This window comes from Mustela nigripes, chromosome 2, assembly GCF_022355385.1.
Source record: "Mustela nigripes isolate SB6536 chromosome 2, MUSNIG.SB6536, whole genome shotgun sequence".
Taxonomy (NCBI): Eukaryota; Metazoa; Chordata; class Mammalia; order Carnivora; family Mustelidae; genus Mustela; species Mustela nigripes.
This window is the reverse complement of record NC_081558.1, coordinates 184,911,881-184,932,372: the sequence shown is the minus strand read 5'-3', so window position 1 is coordinate 184,932,372 and position 20,492 is coordinate 184,911,881. Positions and strand designations below refer to the sequence as shown.

Below are 20,492 nucleotides of genomic sequence, written 5' to 3'. Positions count from 1 at the left end.
TTTCCATTTTTGTCTAACTCACACCTGAATTTTTTTCTTAGCTCCAAGAAAATGTGATCCTAAATAATATTAACAATGTAACAGTTTACTTATTTCAGTCTTCCCTTTGTAGTACAAAACTCCCACTAGATAACCACTTCTACAGAGCAGTTTGCTAAGATATATTTTCTTGCATTAATTTTCCCCAGCAGATTATAACACAAACATTTCCTTCTCTGAATTTGTGGGCATAGATTATTTTGAATACATATACAACCAAGATTATACTGGATAATTTTTAAGAAAAGTCAGGTGGAAAAATAAATGTTTTTCTAATTGAAAGTCTGAATCATGATTCATTTGTGATGAAAACCCGAAATGTTCATTCTGTTCCACACACAAAAAACTCTGAAAGATATCAGGAATGTGAGCTGAAGTAATGCTATTTCCACAGGAATGATCACTAAAATATCTCTGTTGGTTTTAATATGAGATATTTTAGCACACTGTAAACATTATGGGGGTGAGTTTAAACCCTTATAGAGAGAAATTCTACCATCGAAGATGAATTACTCTAAGTGGCAACAACACAGGCTCCTTAATTATAGAATAGAGATAAAAGCACACAATCAACTTTAACTGAAAGATCTGTAAGGATCTGGCAGCAATGTATTTTTATGCATTACTAGCACCACAGGAAAAATAAAAGGAAAAAAAGAAAACTTTGGATTCTTGTAAGAAATGAAAGACTATGATTTCATTGAAAACATAGGTAAATATGTTGGAGCAATTAAGGCAAAAAGAGAAAAGAAAAGAAAAATTAACAACTTGGAGGGGAAGTGGTCAGCAAATGACATCAACAACTTCATGCACTCTTTGACCTTGCCATTCAAAGTGTGGTCCAGCAGCATCACCTGTGAACTTGTTCAAAATGCAAATTTGCAAGCCCCTACCCAAGCCTCCTGATCTGTAGTTTAACAGAATTTATCACAGGTGATCCAGAGGCACTACTGGCTACTTGCATAGTTAGGGAGAGAAAGCAAAATTTCATAATGGCTTTAGTTATCTCATACTGCCTATTTTCAATTCCAGGCCTTATCTTGGGGCCTTTGGTTTGTTACTGCAGAAATTTCCCTTCCTTATAGCTCAGTCTAGTATGTTTACTAGGAAAAGAGTAATCAAAACTTAGATGGTCTCCAAAATATAACAACAATAGTGTAGATCATGATTGTTTTGTTTTGGGGTTTTTTGGTATTGCATTGGCTTTTTTTTTTTCTTTAGGATTTTCTTTATTTATTTGAGAGAGGGGGAGTGTATATGAACAAGCAGAGGGTAGGGGCAGAGGGAGAGGGAGCCAGATGCTGAATTCAGTCCCAGGATCCTAGGATCATGACCTGAGCCAAAGGCAGACACAACTGAGCCACCCAGGCTTGTGTTGGCTTTTTTTTTTTTTTTTAAGATTTTATTTATTTATTTGACACAGAGAGAGAGAGAGAGAGAGAGAGAGAGAGATATCACAAGTAGGCAGAGAGGCAGGCAGAGAGGAAGAGAAGCAGGCTCCCTGCTGAGTAGAGAACACCATATGGGGCTCGATCCCAGGACCCTAAGATCATGACCTGAGCCGAAGGCAGAGGCCTTAACCCACTGAGCCACCCAGGTGCCCCTATGTGTTGGCTTTTCTTAAGGGTAAGCATTACATAAAGGTGGACACAGTTTAAAAACAAAAACGCTCCCTCGCTGAAAGTCCATAAATTCTCAAATGGATGATCTTCAATTAGCCTGCAAATATAGTCATTTAAATGTATATAACATATAACAGTACAATATTAAGCTATTATCAGCTATTATCACTTTACCTTTAATCAGCTGATCAGCCAGAAAATCAACTAAAGTTCACAGAAAAGAGATGGAACCAATGGAAAGCAAAGAGGAGGAAAGGAAACAGAATAAAGGGTTCAGTTACCATAAAAATATGTCTATTACCTAATGAATGTCTCTGAAATTAGCAATTAACTTTTATTACGATTATAGAGAAATTATGTGGTAGGGTCTCCACTCTTCCTAAACATCTACTCAAGAAATAAATACTTCCCTATCTAATACATTCAAAAATATACACCAATTTTACTACATCGCTCGTACATGGAAACATCCAAATCAAACACAAAGAAATCTAATATAAATTATTTGCATCCCTTCCTTCTTTATAAGTTAAATGTACCTACAGATTTCTAATGACAAGGCAAGGAGGAAAGTGGAAAGAAATGGCTTAAGGTCTTAACAAAAACATTAAAATGAATGCTTAATTATTGGTATGATATCCACTTGTCTCTGTTTAGTCCAGAGTTAGCACCATTTTTTATTGTTATGTTTCATAAGAAAACTAAAATGCTCTAAGTGCTCTTAAACTATCCTTTCCTTTCAGATCTTATTTTTCTCCAAAAAAAATGTCATTATAATTATTTCAACTTGAGGAAATAAAAATAGCTTACTTATTCCTTCCCAGGCTACCTGATGAATGAATTATGTCTGCCTATAACCAGATCTCTGCCTCACTCCCCATGAACCCTGGAACTTTTAAGAGTCCCAGTCTTACCAATTTGAAGGTAAAAAATGTGGGAGACTTACAATATTCCTTTTTTGCCTTTTATAACGGCCCCCAAAATCTACTGTTCCTTAATTTCAATCATGTAGCCTTCATTATTAAAAGTTATTATTAAATGGTCTCTAGTCTCATGGCTGCCTTAGAAAATGACAGTGAGTTTCTGCTGTACTGTCTCAGAGTGTGGCAGGACACACACGCAAGCATGAACATACACTGTTTAAAATCTAAAAATTCACTTTACCCACAAAATCCATCACAAACATTAAGAGCTAGATAGTCTCAGGGACTTATGCACTCCATGCCTGTATCCCTCTTAAAATTCGGATGCTGAAATCCTAACCGCAGTGTGATGGTAGAGGAAGGGGTGGGTATTTGAGAGGTGATTAGGATGACAGTGGAGCCTTCATGAATGGTTGTGCCCTTACACAGATTGGAGAGAGCTTACTCCTTTTCTCCCTCTCCTCTCTGTCAAGTGAGGATACAGGGGGAAGACAGAAATCTGCAAATCAGGAAGAGTGCCTTTACCAGACACTGCAATCTGCCAAAAAGCCTTAATCTGAGACTTCTCATGTCCACAACTGTGGGAAATACATTTCCTGTTGTTTAAGCCACTTTGGTGCTCTGTTATAGCAGTCTAAATGGACTAAAACAGGTCAATCAGCCAAACCTGTCAGTAACTAAACGGAGGTGTGGGCCACTAGTTCTTCAGCCAAGAGATCCTTTCTCTCTTTCCTATACACACACAAACACACACACACACACACACACACATAGTTGGGATAGTGAAGGGGGGTAGAGGGAGGGAGAGAAAATGAATGCATGCCAACCTACTGGGATTTAGAAAGTTAAGGGAAAAAAAAAAAGAAAGAGCACCCAATCTGTTCATGGCTATTTGCAGTTCATCCACATTTTTACTATTTCCAAGGTTACAAATGAACCTTAATTAAAAAATAAAATAAAATAAATAAAATAAAACAACATCATTAACAAATAGCAATTAATTCATAATACATCCATATGAAAATATCTCTTTGGTATTATAAAATATTAAGTGCTTAAAATTTTAATATTTATCATTGTATTTTCAGCCAGAGCTTTCCATTAATGCAAATGGTTGTTAATAATATAAAATAATGAGTAGTGTCATAAGCTTGAGAAATATTTCGTTCAACAAGAAAAAAATTTTTTTTTTTTTGGCCAAAAAGAAAAAGTACTCAGACCTGGAGTGAATCACGATGTGACAGAGCCTCCGTTGTATTTTAAAGTGTAAATTCTGTTTTAAGCTTTTCCACTCTACTTGAGAAAGAGCAACGACAAAATTCCCAAATGTCAACACAGATGGAAGTTGAGAGGAACAGCAATGAAATTTAAAATGCAAACTATAACCCAAAAAAAGAAGTACTCTTCCTTTCTCCTTTTTAACACTATGATGACTATCCCCAAAGAAAAGAAAATCCCCATTTTCTGCCATGTTTCTCCACAGATATCAGCACCACGACGAACAGGAAAACATTTATTCCGAATCAGATGAGACATGATATAAAAGTCATTTATACACACAAACACACATATAATATGTACACATATAAAAATATATAATACATATTTATATCATAGTCAGAGTTCAAATTTTAGTACTGAGATCTCTCTCTATAATATATTCCCTGCAACCACTTGAAAAACTTGATTTCATATTAGATATTTCAAAATATACTTTGGTATAAGGCAGAGTGGCGAGTGGCTAATGATAACAAAGGCTTTCTTTTGGATGCCTCTGTTTACCAGACTGTCCTCATTATAAACCTAAATCCCTCTACAGTATATCATTATTACCGAATTCAGACCCAAAATCACCTTCAAGAGCCTCAACTTACAATGCTGCTTTACCTCAAGCTAAAATCAAGCCAAAATTATGATCATTCCGATGGCAATCTAGATAATTTGTTTCACTCACTTTTAAGAGACCACCTTAAAAAGGAATTTGCTACCTACTAAATGAACTTGAATAAGCCCCTTTTTTAAAAATCAGTGAAACAGCCTCTTATTCTAGTGTTAGTCTAGTGTTGTTTAGTGTTCAAGCACATTTTGTGGCCAACTTTAGAAGTTCAGGTGAAAAGCTAAAATTCTATTCATTATGAAAACAAAGTCTAGTTTATAATCTAACACAGATTTGAAAGAAAAAATAAAAACTAGACATGTCTTCTTCTTAGTAATAAAAATGTCATTTCTGTAAATCAAAGTAACATCAACATATAGAAGGCTTAGGCATCCCAGAATTTGCCATTAAAAAAAAAAAAAAAAAAAAAAAAGACATTCCTAGGAAATCTATATAAAATTTTAACAGTGAAGGTGAATGAAGCCAGCAAGGATAGAAATTACTAGTGGCCTGGCTGGAAAAGCATGTTGGGCCTGAGGCAAAAGAAGTTTTTTAAATAGGAGAATGTTCTGAAATAGAAAGCATGTTAAATAGAATTGCCCGAGGACAGTTAGGAAATGAAAAATTACACTAACTGCATTGGGAACAGCAACCTGATAAAAGCACAATGCACAAATTACAATCTTCTTCATGAGTAGTATTAAACACGAGAAAGGTTAAGCTATATGTGAGAGAGGTTTTGCCCACCACAGGCCACTACATGATAGAAGAATTACTTTCAAGCGTTTCTAGGGACCCTCCAACAACAATAGGAATAAATATTTCTATATTTCTAATAATGCAGAACAAGCGGGACCAGACTCCCAGCCAATATCTACTTGCAAACACCCCCTGAATAAAAACCTCTATTCTAAGCTCTCTGGAAAACAAGTAAAAGACAATAATGTGTTCCCTAAATATACCCTTCTCTTCTTAAATTCAAGACACACACCCGGCATCCCTGGGATGCACAGTGAGTCAGCATGAACTGAGAAGCTCTAACGTGAAGTATACAATACTAAAGAGAGAAGGAAAACAGCATTCCATTGGAAGAATTTGGCACTTCATGACCACAAATACTTTGATTAAACAGTAATGTTTTTATTATTACAAGGTAACTATTTTTTTATTTTTTTATTACAATGGTAACTATTAAGTATGAAAAGTGAGCAGAAGTAAAATAAATAAAAAGTATAAATACAGAAGAAACTCTGTATATAGACTATACCATATAGTCAAAATAAGAAAAGCAGGTCACAGGGGCGCCTGGCAAAGCCTCTGCCTTCGGCTCAGGTCATGATCTCAGGGTCCTGGGGTCAAGCCCCGCATTGGGCTCTCTGCTCCTAGGGAGCCTGCTTCCTCCTCTCTCTCTGCCTGCCTCTCTGCCTACTTGTGATCTCTGTCTGTTAAATAAATAAATAAATGAATCTTTAAAAAAAAAAAAAAAAAAGAAAGAAAGAAAAAAGCAAGTCACAAAGAAAAGGTCGTAACAGAACACTCGTGTTCATGCATGCACACCACCCACAAGACTGTCAATAGTTTCAAGAGTGATCACGGAGCAGTCCTTCCAACATTTCTCTCTTACGAGCAGAGACCAACTCAGGAATAATGCAAGTCATAATGAGTCACAGTAAATAAGCTAGATTCTTAGGACAACAAAATTAGGTACAGCTGTCATTGGCTGAGTCAAAGTAAGGCTGGCACATCTTGGAAGGTCTAGGACCATGACAGCACAGAGGAGCTACCTAATCTCACTTTATCAAGAAAGGCCATACTTACTTTGGCTGTTTAGTTTCATTTTGTGTTTGTTTTTGCTTTAGTGGATAGATGTAAGGCATTCAGCATATGAAAATATGACATAAATGAGACTCACCTAAATGAAAAGGTGACTGTGGACAAGTCAACTGACTTGGGGAAGACATGACCACCTAGTCAGCTCCAATTAAGTAAGTATGGCATATCTCCACGTTATATTTACAACATCACCCATTTATATTTCTCTTCAAGTATAATTAAAAACAAGTCAGCAGTCAGTCATTGCTGACTCCCTCTCTTAGGCAAAATTAGAATCATCATGGGAATACTTTCCTCTGTAATCAAGAATACAAAGCTGACTGAAACTCTCCCTCCTTAATCTTTCTCTTCATTGTCTTTATAAGCTATACCAACTCTTCCTATAAAAACTCTTCTTCTAAATATGTAATATTTTGAATATATTGGGTTAAATAATATATACTATAAAATTAATTTTATCCATTTCTTTGTATCTTTTCCCATTAGCTACTAGAAAACTTGAAATTACATATGTGGCTGATATTATATTTCTATTGGGTAGTGCTAATCTAAGTGAGACACTTAGAGTGGGGTCAGGAGGAGGCACTCAGCGTTCATGTGCACTTCTGAGACCTTCTTGACTAGGTGACAATCATCAAAATATCTCCCTGACTCATTCAGGAATGGGTGACCTTAGCTTACTTAGGAATTGCTTCATTGCCTCTAAAAAGAATCCACAATCTCTTCCAAATGGGTTTATCTGTTAAAGAAATATGCTAATAGGTCATCAAATATAATTTATGAACTATTTTAGAGGCTTCAGTTCTTACACAATGTGGCAATTCTTACACAAGCATATTTTGCAACTGAACCATTTTTGCAAGTCAACTTTCACTTTAAAGCAACAAAAACTGTGTAGAAGTCATATGATAGCTTCATTATAGTTTTAATGAAGATTAATATTATAGCTATCGTATTCTTCAACTCCTTCCAAAAAAGTCTCAGGCTTTGTCCACACTCCTCAAGACTCAGTCCTTCTTTTATGAAATAAAGTATCTTAAGAATTTCAGGCAATTCAAATGAACTTCTTTGTGGTACAAACTCCCCTTCCTTAACAGAACTGGATATGCTTTCATCTTCCTTATACTGAATTTTATGCACAAATATCTACTATAATTGCATTTATTCGTTCATCTCCCCAATTAAAGCTCCTGTCCGAGAGGAAGCCTACTTTACTCATAATTGTCCTACTGTCCATTCACAGAGAAATGCCTGGGAATATGAGGATGTCAAAAATAGGTCTGTTAAACAAACAAATTAATTAAACAGCCTATGACTCAGATGCACACATATACCCTGGAACACCAGTGTGGGGAATAGTTTTCTATACGTAGTCATTTTCTATATCTTATCCAAAAGACATATATGCAACACTGAAACTCACAATGCAGACGAAAGAAAAAATAACTTTGATAATGATAAAATAAAACTCCCTTTACCTACTGTAAGTAGAAAAATCATTGTGACCATTATAAAATTAAATAATCTGGTTAACTATATGAGTATATACAGATTATTTATTTTCAAAAAAGTTAGTATAACTTAAATATTTATAGAATAAAATTTGGCCCATTACTGAGTTTTAAATTGAGGTTGGGGTCATGCTGTGCCTTGCTAATCAAAATATCTGTGAAACAGCAGCACCAGCATCACCTGGGAGCTTCTGAGAAATCCATATCTCAGACTCAGTGCACATAAAATGATGTGTACATAATTTGTACATAAATTGTAATTATTATTATTGTGATGATTAACTTATTATCAGTAGAGTTGGCAGAAGTCTCTTTTAGATATTCAGAGCATCATATTTATCACAGTGAGTAATTAGAATTAAAAAATCCTCAAAAGTTCCACTTTACTTTTCTGTTTAAAGATGGGTAAATTTTTAGCTATCTTCCTCATAAATTTTATAAATTTTATCAAATAAATGTGCTAAGAACTTTCATCTCTCAACACCCAAGCAATTTTTGTCAGGAAATTGACATGCTCTGATTTCTATTATATTAATAGCACAATGAATCTGACAAACATCAAAGTAAATATTAAGATTGAAATAAACCAAAGGCTAATTTTAGTTAGATAAAAAGTAGCTAATCTTAAGGAATATTAACATTACTTTAGCTAAAATTAAACACATTCATTCCTACAAGCAAAAGTATAAAAAATTTTTTTGAAGGTTTGCTTGTTATTTAAGCCAAGGAAACAGACAAAATGAATGAAACTTTGTTTTTAAAAGCAATATTTTCTATAATATAGAACTGAACAATATGTGATACTGACAAACAGGTGGGTTCTAAGGCATGAAATAAGAAAAATCTTAAAAAGCCAAATTAAAATTCAACCTGCACATGTTTATAATATAAATCAAGTAATGCTATGGCATAAGAAAAACATGAAAATTAAATATTGAAAAAACTGTAACACAAGATGACAATTGTCATCATTCATATATTTCAGTGATACTTAACTAAACACCAACTTATTTTTGGCCAGGTGGCTTCCTAATACAAGTATGTCAGTTTATGATCCTTAAAAAGAATCAAATATACATAGGCAATAAAATAAACCTCAAGTGAAACCTCAAATCTTACATAAAAATTTACTGAAAATGGGTCAAAGGCTTACATGTAAAATGTAAGCCAATAAAACTTCCAGGAGAAACATTAGAGAAAATCTTCAGATCCTAGAGCTAGGCAAAGAGCTCTCAGCACAATCCGTACGACAACAACAAAAATCAATAAATTGGGCTTCATCAAAATTAAAAACTTTTCTGTTAAAGACCCTCTTAGGAGATGAAAAGGCAAGTATTTGCAAAACAAATATCTGGCAAGAACTTCTATCTAGAATATGTTTTTTAAAGTCTCAAAACTCAAAGGTTAAAAAAAAAAAAAAAGACCCAATTAGAAAATGGGCAAAAGGCATGAAAAGACATTTCACCAAAGAGGATCTAGAGTTGGCAAGTATGCTACTTTAAAATATTTTCAACATAATTAGCTATTAGAAAAATGCTAATTAAAACCACAATGATCTATCACTATCCATGTATCAAAATGGTTAACTTTTTAAAAAGTGACAATACCAAATGTTGACAAGAATGCAGATAAACTGGATCTTGCATATATTTCTGACTGGCATGCAAAATGGCAAAGACATTATGGAGAAGTTTGGCAATTTCTTATAAAACTGAACATTTTCTCGCCATATGACCCTGCATTCACACTCATAAGAATTTTTCCCAGAAAAGTAAAACCCATATGTAAATATGAATATCTCAACTTTATTGCAATATTTTTAATTAGCCAATAAATAGAAATAATCCACATGTCTTTCAACAGGTAAACAGATACATTGTGGTACATATATACAGTAGAATACTATTCAGTGACAAAAAGGAACAAACTATTCATCTATGCAACTGGGATAGATCTCAAGGGAAAGTCAATAACCAAAGATTGTATACTGTAGCATTTAATTTTCATATCATTCTAAAAATGAAAAAAACATGTTATAGCAATGGAAAACAAACCACAGGTTGCCAAAGGTTAGAGATGGGGGAAAGGAATAGTGTGAGTATAAAAGAATGAGGGAGCTCCTTTAAGTCCATGGATGTAATAATTCCATATCATCATTACAGTGGTAGTTACGTCAATATACACTTTCAATAAAATTGCAAAAAAGTGGACACACACAAATAAATGCATGTATTATAAAAATCCATGAAATGTGAAGAAGATCTGTAGATTGTGACAATGTTCACTTCCTGGTTTTGAGACTGCAGTATAGTTAGGCAAGAATATTGCCATGGGGGCAAGTGTGAGAAAGGGAGCCTTCTCTGAACTATTTTGCAACTTCCTATGAATCTATAATTATTTCAAAATATTTCTTCTTTAAATCCAGTCTAATATAATCTGCAGGTCTCCAAATTCATGCTATTTTTAAATGTCCTCTAACCTTTTTTTTTTTTTTTTTGGCTCATTGTTTATTGTTTCTTTTTAAAGACTTCTACGTCTAAAGGTACTCTGAACCTGCTGCAACAAAACTTCAGCTAATTTAATACTCTATGTACTTCCTGCTTATGTGTTGTATTTGTGAGTAGAGGTTTACCTACTACTGCAGGGATAGCATAGAGTTTTCAATAAAGGGCACCTTAGGGAAGTGAAGCGAAAAGAGATCTGTTAGTTTCATTACACTCTTATCGCTAGCAAGCACAATTTTAAACAACCAACATAACATGCCAACTGAAGCGGTCAAGAGGATGGAAGACTCCCATGCGTAAACAACAATAAAAATGTACAAATAACAGATATTTAACACAGAAAGATCACAGCTAGGAAAAAAAAAAAAACATGGAAATAATAAATATGAACTCATTTGTGAACTTCCAAAATCCTGGGATAATAACCAATCCTCTTGAGAAAACACTGGAAAACTATTAAAAACCAATAGTAAATCAGACATTAGTTACTCATGATCTAAATAATAGTACAGAATGATCATGGCTAGTAGGTCCATAATCTCTTAGGAGAGAAAATCTATATGACCCAGACACAGCAACGATCTTCTCTGACACCAAAGAGGAACTGCACTCTTCCATAAGTTGCTCTTTAATCCTATTATCAAAGACAAAACACTAAACTTACCTATGATGATAAAATCCTTTATTTATATAAAAAGTCTGTGCTAGGTATATTGTGAGAATGACAGTCACACATCTCAAGCTCTCAAAAGAAAAGGACAGGAAGGTATACTGGTAAAGCCTCATAAATGTGCAGGTTGTCAGATAACAAAAGACAATTTGTGTTTAAAGATTGAACGTAAATTAACTGACATCTTTAATTTAGTTCTTCTTTCCAACCTTACAAATACGATATAACTTAAAGATAAATCAGATCATTTTTTAATGAACCCAAGAATACATGAAAAGTTATTAGTAACCGACAAACGCATTTCCTCTCAAAATATTCTCATTATTTTTTAAGAGTAACAATCTGTGAAATTAAAAAGAAAAGACAGTGGTGCTCCCAAGTCTTGGAGCCAGGTAGCTGAGGAGACCCAATCAGTTCATTTTGGACCAGAGCAGTCAAAGTCTCTATATTTCTCTAAGAAAATAATCCAGAAAAAACACAGATCAGGTTTAGGAAAGTGAAAGCCATGACTCAAGAGATTGGTGATATTGAGGGATGTGGCTGTAGACATCTCTTGAGAGAAATGAAAATACCTGGGTTCTGCTCAGAAGGTTTTATACACAGATGTGATATTAGAGAACTACAACATATAGTCTCACTAAAGGTTTTCATCTTATGCAGAAACAGTGTCAGCTTTTGGAGCAAAGGGAAGAGCTCTGGGATGCTCTCACCATACATAGGTGAGGCCAAAGGACTTTTCTCTGAAAGGTGTACGTAACAAAAAGCCTTAACCATCCAGGCTCACTTTCAGTTAAGAATGACCATGGGACAGTTCTAGTCAATAATTTGTAAACTGAAAGACCTAGATGGAGTTTACAGGAAATCTAACACATGCTTCGCTAAAATGGACAGAGTAAGCTGGAATGAACACGCTCCTGCTAGGGAAACAGATGTGGGGCCTAGATGTGCCCGGCCGTCTTCTAAGCGTAAGAAGAAAGACCACAAGCAAAGGATGGTAGAACAGAAAGATAAAGGATGGCTCAGCGCTAAAGCCCAAACCATTCACGTTCTCTTCCTTTGTCAGAAATGCAAAGTTGTACTTTGTATCAGTCTGTGGGCTTTTCTGTTAATTGAGGGCACACTGGGTTTTCTGTTACACAGACCTACATGATAATTGACTTTATTATGCTTTTGTAACAGAGAACATACCTATATTATGCAGTGATTCATAATTAAATATAACCTGTGGTTGTTGTTAATAATTTATGAAAATGAAAATAATTTAGATATGATATCGAATAACATGATTTCATTGGTAAAAGAAATATTTAATTCTTACTTGCTAAATATTTGGAAAACGTCAAGGTTACCTACACAAGAAGTGTACCTGTATACTTGGTTTCTAATCATCATATTTTATTTATTTATTTTTAAAGATTTTATTTATTTATTTGTCAGAGAGAGAGAGCACAAGCTGGGAAAGCATCAGACAGAGGGAGAAGCAGACTCCCCTGCTGAGCAAGGAGCCTGTCGTGGGACTCGATCCCAGGAATCAGGGATCGTGACTTGAGCCAAAGGCAGATAGTTAACAGACTGAGCCACCCAGGACAATCCCTTTGATTATCCTACTTTAGATTACAGACCTAAAGTACATACCCAGAGACTGTGACTCACTGTAATTTCTGTTCAATGGATCTACTAAAACACACATGAATATTCCATCTTTCTCTTTTATACAACTCATTGCAAAATCAAGCATATTGAAAATAACTGAAATCATCAAATAAAGAGAGAGAAAAGACAAGGCAAGATACAGGATTTAAATTTTATTCTTACTAATAGATTATATGTTCGGACTCGGCTGGATAATTCTTTTATTTTCAAACTTTAAAGCTGCTGCTATATATTTTTTCTTATTTTCAAAGTTATTCCTGTTTATCAGTAAACTTGATATGACCAGTCCTCCAACCATCCAGAGTTCAGGAGGAAGAAAATCCCTGTAGCTGTTTGATGTCCAAGAATATGAACAGTTAGCAGTTAGATAAAAGATGAGAAAAGACCGAAAAGGAAGATCAAAAGAAGAGTATGAGTTTCTGCAGGCTAGCATTTACCTCTCTCTCTATAAAGGGAGTTTTGTGCGCATTATACCAGAACTCATCTTGCCTTCAGCTTATAGTAAACAGACAATTGCCTTCTCATTTCCTCTCCAAATTAAGGATCAAAGTTTAAACATATTCTTTTCCCTGTATACTAGACTATGATTAACATTACCACCTCCTCACCTAATTCACACAATAGCTCTACTAGGAAAAAAGAAAGAATCCCTAAAGTAAAGATGTCATCCAACAAAATGGAAGAATTGTGGAGAATTTCTGGTCATGTTACGAATCTGATAGTTGATTTCAAGACACAGTATCGAAGAAGCTAACAATGATAAAATCTTTTGAAAACAATATCCTAGTGAATATTTATGATGGAAGGCTATTTTGCTTATAATATTATCATCATCAAATAACTATTATTTATTTACTGAGGATCTTCAATATATCCCTAGTCCTCAAGACACTCCTAGAAGGTAGGTACCATCCCACTCTTTTCAGAAATGGAAACTAAGGTTTACAGAGGTTGATTAATTTGCCCTCAGATCCAAAACTACTAGCACACATGAGAGCTCAAGTTCAAAGTTCATCTTGCTCTTACATCACACACATCTTGCTCTTACATATACACATCAATATTTTTATACATTTTCCCATTTTACATGTTAGGAAACTAAACTCAGAATCTAAACTGTTCTAATCATTTAAACATCAAAACACTAGTTTTACGAGTTGGTCTCTATAGCTTAACATCAAGTAAGATGCAATATAGCTATATAATAAATTAATGAATGTAGATTGTATAGTAACAGATGTTTAATGCGGTTTTACCTTTCATTAATGTACTATACTCTAAATACAAAACAGATTATGCTGCTTTGGAATGTTAAACACAAAAGAACCCTGGATTCAAAACAGTGGTAAGCATCTACTGAAGGGCAGACATCACAAGAAAAGAACGTACTCTTTACTGAAATATAAACTTACTTTAGAATGAACTGATAGTAGCAATTCTCTTCAATGAAAACACTTTCATGTTTTCCTTTAATATCTACAAATGTATAATTGAAGTTTAATACATGCTTTCAAATAACAGCAGCATGATATTCTTATCAGTCTAAAACTATAGCACATTTCACAGGGACTATATTAACACCTTGCTGACTAACTAGGGCCAGCTTGGTGGGAGCCGAACTGAATCCTCTAAGAAGTTATCACATAAAGAGTCATTTCTCAGGAGGTGGTACAGCAGGCACCAGAGCCTAAACTAAACCATAATGCTCCATCAAGTCATTTTAAGGCACTTTGAAAATGAAAAGAGGTCAGAGCCTCTTGCCCATCACTGTAGAAAATTCAGGAGTAACTGGAGTTAGTACAGATCGCAGCTGCAAAGGGCAAATAAATCTACTAGTACAGAAGAGTGGGCAAGATACATCTTGTAATCTTTAGATTTTTCCCTGCCTTCTAGAATCACTGACATTTGACTTTCCTCAGAGCCAACAACTTGGCCAGGCACTGAGAAAAAAGTGCACCATGCAGCTATGATATAAAATTTCTGTGCTGTGAGAATCAATTTTTGGTGTGGCTGCTGACACACCAACTCCAAAGTGCTTTCCCACTCTGATTAGCTACCATATAAAAGCTATTTTCATTTCCAATAGAGATGTTCACTGTAATTGTAACACTTGGTATGCTTGGGGTCACAAAAAACAGTTCTCCCATTCTTGAGCACACTATTTGACATCAGGCTCTCTCAAACTGAACATCCCTTCGGGCAACTAAACCTTTAGACTCTGTGAGAATATCTAATTAATAATGATTTTCTTGATTTTTCTCTAGTTATCTTTAGCTCTTTACTCGAACATATATTTCCTTCCCTAGACTATTATACATAATCCTCTGGTAACTACTGCTTCTACTCTGTTGAGCCTAGCATTCCCACATTTTTAGCTCAAGGTAAGTTGATCTGAGATTTATTGCTATGAAAAATAAGTAGACTCAGAACAAGAACACATTCATGAGAATGCTACTCTGTTTCCTATAAGCCAGGTATGGTTCTATGGACTGAGAAGACAAGAATAAACATACTACACAGAGAAAGCACCCACACATGGGAGCAAGCGATCTAGCCAGGGATACAAAAGGGCAGAAAGACAACTACATGACAGTGGATGAACACCCTTAGGATGGGGATGTTCAAGGTGGCAGATAAGAAGTGAGGCTCTTCAGCCAGCCTGGAGGAAGGTATAAGGATGAGGAGAAATCAGGGAAGGTATATCTCTCTAAGCTGTTTCCAGAAGCATGTTTAGGAAATTTAAGATAGCAGCAAAGTCTGCATAAAACAGAACGAACAGCATGTACAGAAGCACAGCGGGAAGCATGTCTAGACCAAAACACGTGACTTCCAACACAGAATAATATTCCGGCACACTGCCAACTGATATCCTTTAAACATCTGTCAAAGATCTATTTAATGGGGTAGAGGAAAATTATATTAATAAAAATATATAAAAGGGTTCACTTATTAATTCATTTCCACTGAGCTGAAGGAGTCACTTCTGATAAAAATCAAAAATGTTTCTGGTTCTTAAACTTGCCTTTTATTCATGATTTTTCTAGACCCCTACCTTCTTGTGAGCTCAAACAAAGAAATGAAAATCTTCAATATTGAAAAGGAGTGCACGCATAAAGTGGATACAATTCCAATTTATACTGGTGATATTTTATTGTCTCTTACAGAACGGTTCTCACACATCTGAGCTGTCTCTCAAGACCCTTTGGTTAGATGGTATAGAGTGAGAAGGAAGGTCCAATAATGAGGCTAAAAAGGTAGACAGAAACCAGATAGTACAGAATCTTGCACATCATGAGAAGTAGTCTGTATTATACCTTAAAAGCCATGCAGAATTGCTGAGGAAATGTAAAAAGGGGGAGCAATTATGAGGCTGTTTTCGTAAACCAGGCTACAGATGCTAACAACATGAGTAGGATGAGAGCAGTAGGAATATAAAGTGGCATGTGGTTGAAAAACAGGAGCTATAATTGACTCTACCTGGAGATAAGAAGAAAGAAGAGGTGAAAAGTAAGGATAAATGTTAAGTTTTTAGGTTCGAGCAGTTGGTAGATAGGCCACCACACAGGGAGACAGGGTATAAAGGAACAAACAGGTTTGGGATGAAAAACCCTAAATTTGGTTTACACATGTTGAGTTTTGCACTTCTAGGACATCAAAATGAAGGTATTTATAAATATGACCAAGACCAGGAGATTTGGGTTTGAAGACAGATGTGGGCAGCCTCAGTACATAAATGGAATCCATGGGATGGAGAAGAATGCCTAGGGAAAGTATATAAGTAGAAATACATAAAAGGACATAGGGAAGAGCCTTGAGAATCTCTTATGTTAAATGGTCAGAGACAGAGGAAAAGCCATCAGAGGTAATAAAAGAAAAGCAAAACATTTCAATGGCTTCAAGGATCCAATAAGTGATCCAAAATGTCCAATGCTAGAGAAAAAGAAAGAAAGATGTATCCATTAAATTACTAAGAAGTCATTGTCTGTGAACTTGTTGAAAATAGTTCTAGAAAGAAAGATTAATCCCAACTGCAGTACTACTAGCCATGTGAATTTAAGCAACTAACCAAATCTCAGCTTCTCCATCTGTAACTCATGAAAAATAAAAACCTTCCTGCCTCATGGTTTTGTCATCAGGATTAAATTAAAATCTAAAAATATTAATAAACTTTAAACACAAAGTATAGACAAGTGCAACTGCAACTGTGCTGTTCTCTAAGCTGTACACAAATGTCAATTCTCTGTTTCACACACATGCCCAGACATCACATTTGACTTACACTAGCCAAAATAACATTGTCTACAGAAGTGACTCACTCTTAGGCAAAAGCTGTAAGAAACGGTGTATGGTTTAACATGTTCTGTATTCCCTACAGCTAACATTATGGCAGCATGTTTCAAAACGAAGCTTTCATCATCCTAAATCCTTGAGTGATGACCATGAGGAGAGCCTGACACACATTGGCATGTAATATAAGGACAAGTAATCTTATTGTTTTAAAACACTAAGATTTTAAAATTATGATCACAGCAACTAATAGAAAATATAATAGGTTAAAAAAAAAAAAAAAAGGACAGCCAAAAGGAAAATCCCATCTGAGAAGGTAACCATCATTGGGACTATCAAACGCAATAATGTACTAATTTTTATTTTACGTCACAGAGTAATTCATTAATCCTAACACTTGTTTTGACATTCTTACAGTTACAGAAAAGGTAAACAAGAACAACAAATGTACATAATAGAATTGTTAATGAAGATACTTCAGTTGGGAAAGAATGAGACAGTCTATCAATGACAAGAAATGACCTCTCCCATCCCATTCTTAAATACCATTACTTGGGACCTAAATTTTCTTCAGTCCTTGGTAAGCACTACTTTGGGCCTGAATGACTGGGTGTATATTCGTGTCAGGCCAAGGACACAATGTCCCACTGGGTTAGTAGAAACAAACAGAAAATAGAAAATAACCAGGACCAAACTTTATGAGGGAAGAATCCTTTTATTCTTCACATGTTAACAATAGAAGTTGCTACTGCAAAATCCCAAATTACTATTTGATATGCCTAAATGGAACATGTGTGCTGGAAATGGCAATTACTCAGAACCAAGGCCAGAAGTAGAATTCAGATCAGAGTGAGATACCAGGGGCCACTGGATTAGCCTTATCATCAAAAACACTGGATTCCCTTCACTTCCTTATTCTGGGCTTTGTCCCTCTCATTAATTTTGACAAATCATAAAAGAGGATCCTAACTGCTTCAATCCCAATGGCATTGAAGTGAATTACAAGAAAGAAACACTTAACAAGGGTTGTTCTTCAGCTGTGATCTTTTTTTGTTTTAAAGAAGGTAGGGAAACAAACACCCCACAAGTCTTCTTTTAGAAATGTCTTTTGTTATTTACAAAGCATAGAAATAAATTAGGATCATCATTAATAAACACATCAAAAAAATATGACCACCACCATTTGCTCAAAATTTTTAACTATTTCTACAACAAATCCAATTTTTAACCATGAAGATTATGCGGTCACTTTGAAAATGTAAGTTGTAAATACTGAAAGCAATTTCATAAGGGTGTGTAAGGGCCCAATCACCTGACCAACTGAGCAACAGCTCAAGGCGACTACTTCGAGGAGAGCGCATTCATTAGGATATACAAGCTCTGCAATGAGATGTTACGGGGAACTTTGTGTCTTCCACTTCTTTTGTTCACAGGGAATCCTTAATAAACAGTTGCTGGATTAAATGCAGGTAGTAAATGACAATGCCAAGTTATGAACTTCTTTTTTTTTTTTTTCCAAATTCCAAATCAACCCTGTTCCAGTACCCCCAATACTGCCTCTTGCCAATAACTAAACAGCCATTTTCTGGGGCGCCTGGGTGGCTCAGTCAGTTCAGTGTCTGCCTTCCACTCGGATCGAGCGCACATTGGGCTTGCTTCTCCCTCTCCTGCTCCCCCTGCTTGTGCTCTCTGTCAAATAAATAAACAAAATCTAAATAAATAAATAAATAATAAACGGCAATTTTCTATTAGTTGCAAATGCGACTATGCATATTTTGTTGCCATGGTAGTTGTCCTCCTGGAGTCACTTGGCTAAAAGGTCAGAAAACCATTAAATCACAATGCGCTTATCTCACAAATACAACTACCATCACTGGTCTGACAACTGTTTCCGTCTTAAAAACGATACCTTTGAAGTTAAGCTGACGACTGTTACAATGATTATCCCAGCAACTTTATGGTGCTAAACCTGAGTTCCTATAGCATGAGGACGGGACCAACTAACCCTAAAGCTCCTAAATCGCTCTCTGGAAGTGTGGCTCCAAAGGCCTTTCTGCCTCTTCGGGATGGCCATGCCAAACACAGACAAATGGTGCTGACAAACGTCGCTCTACGTTTACTCATCAAAGCCGGCCCGCGGGAAATCAAGCGGCCAAAATACGCTAATCTCCTCTGAGAGAGTAACAAGGATATAGTAACAAGGAAAGAACACAAGCTGCCAGAAAGAATCGTGTTGGACATAAAAATCGCAGTATTTGCAATGAAATACACGGAGAAGGCAAACGCGCGATTACACACGCCCAGTGCGACGCACACGCTAATTCACAGGGCAACTCCGGGAACGCAAAGGTCAGAAAACCTGCCCCGGCTTTGCCTCGCTCGGTCGAGCGCCTGAGGAAACTAGTGCTGGGAGTCAAAGCACGTACCCAATGGCGCAAAACCACGGAGTCGAACGGCAGGGAGAGGGGAGGAGGAAAGTTTATTCAGGGCCGCCACGCCCCGCCCGGGTGCCAGAGTTATCAAACCACTCTCTGAAAGCCACTGGACCCAGGAAACCGGGTCAACCCGCCGCCCACCCGAAGAAGTTGCGACCCTCCGAGCTCGGGGGCGGGCCCGCGAGCGGCGGGGCGGGGCCCAAGAGGCGGAACCGCTAAGGGGCGGGGCCTGCGCGCGGCGGAACCGAGGGGCGGCCCGAGCCCGCAGCTCGCGCCTGAAAGGCAGCCTGTCCGCTGAGAAGAGAGGGGGGATGGGGGGAGAGAACGCTGAGGTGGCGTCAGGCGGTACCTGCGCTGGAAGTCCCCGGCGAAGGGCTTCAGGTACGGGTCGATCTCCAGAAGTCGAGCTAGTTCCGGCACATCCGCCAGGGCTGCAGCCAGCGCCGCCTCAGAGCTGTCGGCCGGAGCCTCGGAAGCCGCCATCTTCTGCTGCAGCCCGAGTAGCTGAGCCCGAGAAGGTCGATTGGAACCAGAGCGGGAACTGGAGCTCTAGCAGGGAGGAAGGCGGCGAAGGCGGAGCCGGAGGACGCTGAGGGGAGCTTTGGCGGCCCAGGGCCCTTTATAGCCCGAGTGAACGGCCGTTCGTCTTTCCCGCCCCCCCTCCCACCCCCCGGCGTCGGGGCGGAGCGGGACCCAGGGTGATTCCCGGACGCACCTCCCGAGCAGGGGGTGAGGCGCCCAGGGCCTCCGCCCACTCACGCGGCCAGCACCTGGAGGCCGGGAGACTTGCCCCTTCCTCCGCAACCTCCCCCTGGCTGGGCCAAGGCCGTCCTGGCAGGCGGGTCCAGGCCGCCGCCGGAGCTCAGCCTTGCCCTCCCTTCCCCTGACCCGTACGTGGCTCCAGAGCTAGCCCTCAGCTTTTCTTCTGTAAGCAGCTCCTGGTGGCATCCTTTTCACAGGGATGTCTGGTTTTCTTGCAGGGGACCTTCTCAAAGTTCTGGGAATTCGTTAGCGCAGTGTTGCAGACAGCAAATAAATTCACTGTGAGAGGAAGTTAGGTATGGCTCTAGGAATACCTTTGAGACTGTTCACACCGTTGTCTCCCCAGAAACTCCTGTAGGGTTATCTTGTCGCATGAG

General features: G+C 37.3%; 1 protein-coding gene across 1 annotated transcript in view; it reads right to left on the bottom strand.

Moving 5' to 3' along the window:
• GBE1 (1,4-alpha-glucan branching enzyme 1) overlaps window positions 1-20,091 on the bottom strand; it is a 271,358-nt gene extending 251,267 nt beyond the window's left edge. The window contains exon 1 of the mRNA XM_059392145.1: window positions 19,703-20,091. Coding sequence (XP_059248128.1) covers window positions 19,703-19,836 — 134 coding nt within the window. The 5' untranslated portion in view covers window positions 19,837-20,091. The remainder of the gene's footprint in view (window positions 1-19,702) is intronic.
• Window positions 20,092-20,492: the final 401 nt, after the last annotated feature.